Source organism: Leucopleurus acutus (genome assembly GCF_964270905.1).
Source record: "Leucopleurus acutus genome assembly, chromosome: 11".
Classification (NCBI taxonomy): domain Eukaryota; kingdom Metazoa; phylum Chordata; class Mammalia; order Artiodactyla; family Delphinidae; genus Leucopleurus; species Leucopleurus acutus.
Window position 1 is genome coordinate 10,498,954 of NC_139152.1, and position 10,444 is coordinate 10,509,397.

At 49.3% G+C, this 10,444-nt stretch overlaps 1 protein-coding gene across 1 annotated transcript; it reads left to right on the forward strand.

Moving 5' to 3' along the window:
• Positions 1–4,627: 4,627 nt before the first annotated feature.
• On the forward strand, positions 4,628–9,626 carry GPRC5A (G protein-coupled receptor class C group 5 member A; the record flags this gene model as incomplete). The annotated part of the gene is made up of 3 exons (XM_082850664.1): positions 4,628–5,543; positions 8,305–8,363; positions 8,662–9,626. 3 exons carry the CDS (start codon positions 4,628–4,630, stop codon positions 8,752–8,754), a joined length of 1,068 nt encoding a protein of 355 aa, XP_082706790.1. The 3' UTR covers positions 8,755–9,626.
• Positions 9,627–10,444: the final 818 nt, after the last annotated feature.

Consider the following 10,444-nt stretch of genomic DNA (forward strand, 5'->3'; position numbering starts at 1 on the left):
GTCCACATCCAAAAGAAAAAATCTTAAAAAAAAAAAAAAGATCATTAATTTCTGAAACCTGTTCATGGGCAAGCACTGTGACCAGGCTTAGATCACAAAACAACTTAGGCCAAAAATGGCTTCTCTTACGTCAAGAAAGCCATGCCTGGTTCTCTTTCTCCAGGGACCCCTTACCTTATGTGCTTACAGTGTCGGACCCTGGTCTGTGGGCACCAGGAGGCCCCAAGACACAAACCCTTCCTGCACAGCTGCACAGATGGGAAGGGCCTAGAGGTCCAAGTTGGGAGCAGGAAGTCTCTGCCCTACCATCCCTCTGTGCAGCACCAGGACCTTCCTTTAGGTGAAAACCTCATCAGTCTCTCAAGACTGACAGTCATCAAGTTCAGATTCCTTTATAATTATCAGGTAATTATGATAACAACTACCTGTCAACAAACAGCACTGCCCTGAGGGGCGGGGAAGGAGAGTTTCTGGGGAAGGGCAGGGAGGTGAGAGAAATACCTTTCCAGCTGGACACTGCCCTTATGATTAATCTGAGAGGGAGTGAGGTGGGGAGGTGGTGAGTGAAGAGGATGCTGGATCCTGGTCCCTTCCCCTGTGATGCTGCCCTTGAATTAGACCCAGCTCTTCCTCTTCTGCATCCTCAGCATAGACAAGGGGACGTGTCCCCTCTCCCTGTCCGGTTCCACCCAGGGCCAAGTGTATCAGACTTTGGGGGGCCTTGTATTTCAGGGGTTGCCTGTATCTGAAGTGCATTTGCCTTTCTTTTTCCTCCTGTGTCTCATTCTGCACTGCCCTGGGGAGGTGGAACGTAACCCACTCTTTGCTCTGTGCTCTGCATGCAGTCGGGATGACCAGGGTGTCATTATCCTGGAGTGGACTGCAGGTGACAGACCCCTGGCCAGGGAAGGCCACAGGAAGTTCGCGGCAGTGGTGGCAGATTACGTCCGTCTGTCCATTTCTTCTACTACAGCAAGGATCTTGTCTGATGTCTGTTTTCCCCTTTACCATTGAGCATCTAGAAGAGTGATTGACATGATTGACCCATAGTGGTGCTGGTTGAATGAATGGCTATATTGTAAAGTGAAGCTTGCAGGGACTTCCCTGGAGGTCTAGTGGTTAAGACTTCGCGCTTCCCCTCCAGGGTACACGAGTTCGATCCCTGGTCGGGGAACTAAGATCCTGAATGCCACCCAGCGTGGCCAAAAAAAAAAAAAAAAAAGTTAAGCTTGGAGAGGCAAATTTCATTACAAAGTATGGAAGATGGATTTAAACCATCAATTATTTAAGTTATTTATTTTATTCGAACACACCACACATATAAAATTCTTGCATCTACATAATAGTCATTCATATATGTATGTATGTGTTACATGGCATATACATATACATCATTTTTTCCTAATGGCTATGGGAATAAAAAAATTCTGGGACACAACTATCTCATTGAACTGAAGAGACGATTTTGCATCTTTATTTATTATTATTATTTTAGAATTTATTTATTTATGTTGGCTGAGCCGGGTCTTAGTTGCAGCACGTGGGATCTTCGTTGGTGGCATGGGAACTCTTAGTTGCTGCATGTGGGCTCTTAGTTGTGGCATGTAGGATCCAGTTCCTCGACCAGGGATTGAACCCTGGAGCCCTGCATTGGGAGAGTGGAGTCTTACCCTACCCACTGGACCACCAGGGAAGTCCATGTTTTGCATCTTTCGGGGAAGCAGGTGTTTGAATTCTGTCTACGTGGAGGAGGATGCTTGTTTGCTATGCAGAGTCAGCCAGCAATTGCTCATTATGTGTCCCACCTCGCTGCGCTGCGTCTTGTGATTCGATCTTTTTTTTTTAAATAAATTTATTTATTTATTTTTGACCGCGTTGGGTCTTCGTTGCAGTGCACGGGCTTCTCTTGTTGCGGACCACGGGCTCTAGGCGCACGGGTTTCAGTAGCTGTGGCTTCTGGGCTCTAGAACGCAGGCTCAGTAGTTGTGGCACATGGGATTAGTTGCTCCGCGGCATGTGGGATCTTCCCGGACCAGGGATCGAACCCGTGTCGCCTGCATTGGCAGGCAGATTCTTAACCACTGTGCCAACAGGGAAGTCCTTGATCTTTTTAAAAAGAATTCTTTTCCATTGTGATTTATTACAGGATATTGAATATAGTTCCCTGTGTTATGCAGTAGGACCTTGTTTATCTATTTTACATATAATAGTTTACATCAGCTAACCCAAACTCCCAATCCATCCCTCCCCCACCCCCTCCCTCTTGGCAACCACAAGTCTGTTCTTTACGTCTGTGAGTCTGTTTCTGTCTCATGGATAAGTTCATTTGTGTCATATTTTGTGATTTGGTTTTGAAGAGACAGGATGGAAGGGGAGGGGAGGGCGTTCTTTTTCGTCTTGGGTTGATCACAGCACCCCTACAGTGCTGTGAAGGGCCCGAGAAATCTTGTTTATAAGCATTTATGGGTATGTGGTGCAGAAATTCTGAGCTGTTTTTTCTGCTATAAGGAAAGAGGCAGGACTCTGGGTATTTTTTGCTTTTTCCTGCTTCTCAATCCTAGCTGTCTTCTTCTTGCTGATTTCTTTATGCACATTTTCTCCCAATTTGGCACTAGGAGAGGCCAAGAGCTCTCACGTGTGCTTTTCTATGGAGGGGGTCTCAATGAGCCTTCCCTTCTTCTAACTCTGCCCCCGCTCCCCATCCCCCCAATATTTGTCTTCTAGTCAATTCAAAAGATTTCTCTGTTGAGTGAGCAATCCTATCAGAAAAAGAAACACTAGAAAACAAAAAAGATTATGTGCATAAATAGTATACAACAAATCAAAAAGAATCGTGCCATAGAAACTTATAAACAGTAATATAATTCAGAAAAAAATTATAGTTTTGTTGAGAAGCTGTTAAAACCACAGCGGTCCTGAATTTCAACATCTTATCTGACACTGGCTTTGGAATTTGAGAATCATCCATTTTGAGGAAATATACAAACTCCTTTCCCTTCCCATTTCCCAACTCATCTTCCGACGTGTGCCCTGAATCCCTAGGAATTTGATTTCGTGGGGCTTGGGAAATCAGCTGGGTCTAAAATTGACATGGAGCTTGTGGAAGGAAAAAAGGCAGCAGATCTGGGAGATTAAGGACAGATGTATAGGAAGTAAACTGCTCTACCTCAAGTCGATTTCTCATTATCCCTGAGTGGGTGAGTAGATTACCTGCTTTGTGGACCATCTATCACCTGGAAGCCCCTATCCTTCATGGGGCTGAACTAAGAGAGTAGAATTAGGACCACAAATAGCTGGTTTATGGGGCATCTGATGAGGGAAGGAAGGGGGAGGGAATATCTCAGATTGCATTCTAAGGCCAGTTAGAACTCCCTGGAGAGGTAGCACCTATAGTCGTTAAGACCAGGGATCCTCACCTAGAGCCAGGTAACCTGGATTCAAATCCTGCGTCTGCCATTTCCTGGCTGTGTGATGTTGGGCAAGTAACTTGATCTCTCCCTGCCTCAGTTTCCTCATCTGTCAAATAGGGATAATCATTTTTACCTTATAGGATTGCTATCAAATTAAACTAATGCATATATATATGAGAAGTGATTAGAAGGGTTTCTGATTCATAGTAAAAATGAGCATTAGCTATTGGTAATATTTTTTGTTGGGTCACCCACTGTTTTTGTGTCATCCAGGCCATCCCTCCTTACAGGTAGCTAATTAAGAGCTCACTCTGGGGAATTCCCTGGCGGTCCAGTGGTTAGGACTCCACACTTTCATTGCCGAGGGCATGGGTTCGATCCCTAGCTGGGGAATTAAGATCCAACGAGCCGTGACACGTGGCCAACCCTATGACAGGGAAGACCCCTTCCATTGCTTTTCTGGATTAGCAGAGCCATCCTTACAAACCTTAATTAAGAAGGGAAAATAATATGTGACAGCAGAGCTGAAGAAGAGGACCCAGTGGCTGAGAGGGGAAGGCTGGCCTTCCGCAGAGAAATCTACAGCTCAGATAACTCCTCTTGTCCATGAGAGAATGGGTTGCTTACAAATAATATCTGAGGCTGGGCCCAAGGTGGCAAAAAACTGGAGACTGACAAATTATGTTTAAAGTGTTTACTTTAAAATTTTTTTGGCCACACTGCCCTGCTTGTGGGATCTTAGCCGCCTGACCAGGGATCTAACCCAGACCCCACCAGTGAGAGCACTGAGTGCTAACCACTGGACCGCCAGGGAATTCCCAAAGTGTTAACTTTACGGTTACATATTTCCACGTTCACCAATTCCTAAGGAAACACTAGCCAAACATATCAGGAACCCTGGCAAGTTATTTGTGACGTATTTTTTGAGATGTGACTTTGAAACACCTCATCAGAGCCCTGGGCCCTCTGGCTTCAGGGTAAATGTTAATATAGTTAAATTGCGGGGAGGAAGGTATGAGATTGTTTCTTCCCTTCATCAGCCTTTAGAATTTGCCATGAGAGGTGGAGAACAGCTAGTAGCTTGATCTAACGTTGTAAGTTCAGGGGCAAAACCCTGGCTAAATATACAAGATAGTTTCCGAATCGTTTTTGGTCCTCTGTGCCTGAGTTGGTGGGGAGATTCACCCCCACCTGCAACTTTGCTTTCTTGCAGGACGATGGTTGCCCCCGATGGTTGCCGCTCGAACCTGGACCCCAGGTACTACAGGCTCTGCGATAAGAAGGCAGCCTGGGGTATCGTCTTAGAGGCCTTGGCGTCGGTGGGCGTCGTGACCTCGGTGGCCTTCATGATCGCCCTCCTGGTTTTCATCTGCAAGGCCCAGGACTCCAACAGGCGTAAAGTGCTCCCCACCCAGTTCCTCTTCCTCCTGGGTGTGCTGGGGGTCTTTGGCCTCCCCTTCGCCTTCATCATCCACCTGGATGGCAGCACGGGGCCCACACGCTTCTTCCTCTTCGGCATCCTCTTTGCCCTCTGCTTCTCTTGCCTCCTGGTTCACGCCTTCAACCTGACGAAGCTGGTCCAAGGGAGGCAGCCCCTCTCCATGCTGGCGATGCTGGGCCTGGCCCTGGGCTTCAGTCTGGTGCAGGATGTCATCGCCATCGAGTACGTGGTCCTCACCATGAACAGGACCAACGTCGACATCTTCTCCGAGCTTTCTCCTCCTCGGCGCAACGAGGACTTTGTCCTGCTGCTCATCTACGTCTTCTTCCTGATGACGCTGACCTTCGTCACGGCCTCTTTCACCTTTCGGGGATCCTTCACTGGCTGGAAGAGACACGGGACCCACATCTACCTCACTATGCTCCTCTCCATCGCCATCTGGGTGACGTGGGTCACCCTGCTCTTTGTTCCTACCCCCGGCCCCCAGTGGGATGACACCATCCTCAGTTCAGCCTTGGTGGCCAACGGCTGGGTTTTCCTGTTGGCTTATATCGCGCCCGAGCTGCAGCTGCTCACAAGGCAACGGAACCCCATGGATTACCCTGTGGAGGACGCTTTCTGTAAACCTCAGCTCATGAAACAGAACTATGGTGTGGAGAACATAGCTTATTCTCAAGAGGGAACCACTCAAGGTACGGAGCCGGGCTGGGTAGAGAATCCCTCGTGGGAAAATGGGGGAGAATCATAAGATATTATTACTGTAAGGAGCATGCAAGATTATCAGGTCATACTCCCTATAGAACAGATAAGGTCCCCAAGGCTCAGATCTTACTTAAAATCATCCAGCTAGAGGGACCTCCCTGGTGGCGCAGTGGTTAAGAATCCACCTGCCCATGCAGGGGACAGGGGTTCGAGCCCTGGTCTGGGAAGATCCCACATGCCACGGAGCAACTAAGCCTGTGTGTCACAACTACTGAACCTGCACTCTAGAGCCCACGTGCCACAACTACAGAAGCCCATGCACCTAGAGCCCGTGCTCCGCAACAAGGGAAGCCACCGCAATAAGTCCGCACACCACAACGAAGAGTAGCCCCTGCTCGCTGCAACTAGAGAAAGCCTGCGTGCAGCAGCAAAGACCCAACGCAGCCAAAAAATAAACAAATAAAAATTTAAAAAAGAAAACATCATCCAGCTAGTTAGAGACAAGTAGAACCAGAAGCTGGCCTTGGTGGTCTTTATCTAGTATGTTCTACCATGTAGATTTCTCTGAATCAAAACAAGATGGAACAAAGGAATGGGAAAAGATTGATTAGATAAATTCCCAGAGACAAGTGGGCGAGATGGTGTTCTTTACACATGTCAACTAGGCAATCCTTCCAGAAATGTGGAGGCTTTGTAGATCTGAGTGCACAAAACCCAGCCGTGCAGTGACCACAGAGCACAGAGTGGGGAGAAAGCTCTTTTATCATAAACCAGTGGGAATCTCCATAAATTTACGGAGGATTTCGATGTAGCCTGAAGAGATACATTTTGTCGCCCATCCATGGCCCACAGGAGGGAGTTTCGCTCTTGTCTGGAGTCCTGAGCAGCCAGCCTGCACTGATAGCCAGAAACTATAGATCTCTTGGGTTTACATCAGCCTCTGGGTCTAATCGGGGGAGGGGAGTGGGTATGGGACAGGAGTGAGGGACCTCCAAGGCCAGGTTTGTAGCTCCAGCTGGTAAATTTCTTTGCTCTTGAAGCCTTCAGTGCAAAGCTTGCCGGTGTTTCTCGCTGCAGCCCTGGCCCCTCTCCTGCGCAGTGGAAAGAGCGAAGGGAGGGGGAGGGCCGGAGGGGAGATTGTACCACCGACCCCCTCCTGTGAATTCCCAGTGGACACTTACTCTGTCACCTCATGCTTGCACTCTGTGTTATGGGTCCCTAACGAGTCTTCCTTCCCTTATCATTAATTCATTAATTTATTTAGGCTGTGCAGGGTCTTAGCTGCGGCACGTGGGATCTTTAGTTGCGGCATGCGGGATCTAGTTCCCCAACCAGGGATGGAACCTGGGCCCCCTGCATTGCGAGCTTGGGGTCTTACCCACTGGACCACCAGGGAAGTCCCTAGTCTTCCTTCCTTTAATCCTTCTTTCCCTTCATTCCATTGGCCATTGCCAGCCTCCCCTCCCTAAAATACTTCTCTGGCCACTGCGCCTTCCTGCCCACACGCCTCACTGGCGCCCCCGCACCCACTGCATTTCCTGAATCCTTGATGAGGCTTTTCACAGCCTGAACCCACCACCCCTGAAGCTGTGCTCTCAGTTCAAACAAACCAAGTCCCTGCAATTTCCTGCCTGCGTGTCTGGGCTCAAAGAGCGTCTGTCCTCCGCCTGACGCGTCCCTCCTTATGCTTGCCCTTTTGCAGAGTCCCTATTCCCCAGTCTCCCTCAGTCTTTGCTCCGCCCGCCTAACTCTAGACCTTTGAGATGACCTTAGCAGAGTCTGTCTCATCGCGTAGTTATTTGTGTAGGTGTCATATATTCCGGACACTCCAGCGGCACCCTCAGGGCAGGAATCATTCTGATTAATGCTTCTATTCCTCACAATATCTTACAGACAGAGGGTGTTTAGGTATTTATTGAGTAAACTGAACAGGTAAATTTGGTGGGAAATAAACGGATCGCTTTACGTTGTATTTATTTATTTATTTATTTAGCCGTGCCCTGCGGCATGTGGGATCTTAGCTCCCCAACCAGGGATCGAACCCAGGCCATGACAGTGAAAGCGCCGAGTCCTAGCCACTGGACCTCCAGGGAATTCCCTAAATCGTATTCATGATGAGCGTATGTGTTTAGTTCCTGAGTTTAAATCCCTCTGATTTTGGACTTCCCTGGTGGTCCAGTGGTTAGGACTCGGTACTTCCACTGCAAGGGGCATGGCTTCCATCGCTGGTTGGGGAACTAACATCCCGCATGCTGTGTGGTGCGGCGAAAAAAAAAAATCCCTCCGATTTCCCCTAAATACATAGAAAACAATTACTCACAGGTTCTATTCCTTCACAGAGAAAATCGTGACTTTTCCCCCCCCCGTTTGGGCAGGTAAGGAAGTGGGTGAATCTCCAGTGAGATTCTCTCTAGGTACACCTCCAGCCAGATCTATGTCTGAAAAGACTGGTGTCAGATGTGCTTTTGGAGTGGTCCTAGGATGAGGAGGGCTCTGGAGAGGTTTTGGAAAGCATTTCCCTAGTGATTATACGGGGCTAGTTATTCATTTGTTCAACCAGTTTGGGGCTGACTCTGTGCCTGGGCTTGAGGATGCAGTCTCCTCCACACGAAGCTGACCGTCTCCCAGGGAGACAGAAAATGAAAGGGATAAAGCATCATGCTTTATAAATAACTCAACTGGGGCGAGCACAGGTGGGGGCTGTCAAGGAGGGAACCCTGACATTTACCTAATCTGCATTGTCTGTTTCAGGTACTGAAGAGACAGGTGACACATTCTATGCCCCGTACTCCACCCATTTCCAGCTGCAGGTAAATGAGCTCTTTCTCTTTTTCTCATCAGCAGTGTTAGCACCCCAGGAGCATTTGTCCTTTGGGAATAGATGATGTTGCCACTCTGATGGCCCCTAGATGCCACCTAGAAAGGATCGCGGGTCCACTTTCCTGTAATCTGCCTCGTGGGATTAGGACAGGAGACTGGAGTGCAGGGCAGGGGAGGGCTTAGAGGAAGGGAAGGAAAGTTAGACTCCTGCCCAGGTTGGAGTGCAGAGTGCCGTGGAAATGGCCGGGAAGTGGAGTGGGTTGAACAATATGAGTGTTTTCTTTTCAGAATCGGAGCTCCCCAAAGGATTTCTCCATTCCGCGGGCCCAGTCCCGGGTTAGCCCTTACAGTGACTATGAAGGAAGGAAAGATGACAGTTAACACGTCCCGAAGGGTGGGATGAACACAGCGAGTCAGCAGAGCCAGCGGGGAGTTCGTGGGATGCGGGCTGAGTCCCGAGTCTTCCCAGGAAGCTGTACAGAACATCACAGGAAGACCTCGCCTCCCTGCAGCCTTCAGCCATGATTCTTCTGTTCTGGGGTTAATGAGGGCCGACGGGACCGCAGATCTCAGCAGCACTGTAGTTGTTTCCTTTGTCCCATAGTTAGGCTCCTTCTCTCGAGTGGGAGTCTTGGGCAACTCAGGGTGGCCCTTAACCGTCCCTGCCATCTTACACATGACTCAGGCTCCGGTCATCTGACCACACACTGGCTCATTCAGCCTCAGAAGCCAACTTTTCCAACTGTGGGCTGATTCTGTGAGAATCGCTTGGCTCAGAGCAGAGCTCATATCTGAGCAGACCAGCAAAGGCCCGTCTCTCACATCACCCCGCCCACATCTACACTGGAAGCCAACTTACCCACACCTCCCTTCACGCCCGGATGGCAGGCGCTAAAAGTCACCCGAAATTTGCTAACCTCTGTGATGCTGCCTAACCAGGGTCCCCAGCGCCAATTCACTCCCAGACTCACCGTTGGTCCCCAGACTCACCTCCCTGCCCCCTGAGCTTCACCGGGAGATCTCCCTCCAGCCCTCACCAGCATGGACAAGCCCAGTTTCTCTCTGCCAGGAGAATGTGGGCACTGGGTTGCCCTAAGCTCTGCTCAGTGCTCCAAGCACTGATTCTTCTCCCATCCCCTCGCGCCTCAGACCGTGTTCACCCCCCGCGTTCTGGAAGTGGGTATTGTCCACTCACGGGGGAGCGTGCCTTGTAAAATAAGTTACTCACTGTTCTTCACTGGAGATGCAATAAAGGTGTGGTGGCAGCTCTTGGACTGTTGCTGTGGCAGTGTGAGCGGTGGACACCGGACACGGGGAGAGTCGCAGGCTCGCTCTCGTCTTCACATGGGAGCTGAAGTTCAAGGTTCAGTCCCACTGGGTGTGGACTTGACCTTTCTTTCCTCCTCCTTACGTCTACGACAAGTGTGTGTTCCCCAGTTTTGGGGGTGAGCGGCAAAGGTGAGGGGGAAGCTGGGAAGGGTCATGGACCTGAGGTTTTGCTCCAGGAGACAGAGGAGTGGCAACTTCAGAATGGGGTTTGGCAGCCCGGGTCAGACAGGGAGGAGACCTCAGAGGCAGTTTCTCGTTTCATCTGAAGTTTAATTGTAGGAGGGGATAAATCCAGATCCCTAATTTGACAGAACTGGTTCATAATATCTCTCGGAAAAGACAAGGGTACCTAACAATGATCATTTGCTTAATCCCAGAAACGGCTTTGTGGGGCGGGGCAATTGAAACTCGCTTTTGGGTGAAGAAGAAAAAAAGAAATCCCCATGCACAGAAACTGAATGACCTTTACGAGATTATAGCTGAGTTAGGGAGTTACCACCTAAGAGCCTGACGCTTGGCTTCTCATCACAAAGGAAACGCAGTTTTCGGGGGAGAGGTTGGAGAGGAATTAATGGCTTGCCGAATTCCACGGACATTTAGTTGGCTGTTTCTCATATGATTTCGCGCTCACATTAGCCCAGCTTTGTCTTGAAAAGGGGAATTACAAACGATGATGTGGATCCTTCTGGACCATTCAAGTCTTCCCAAAGAGGCCATAACCCAGTGAGGTTTGTTGTGAAGA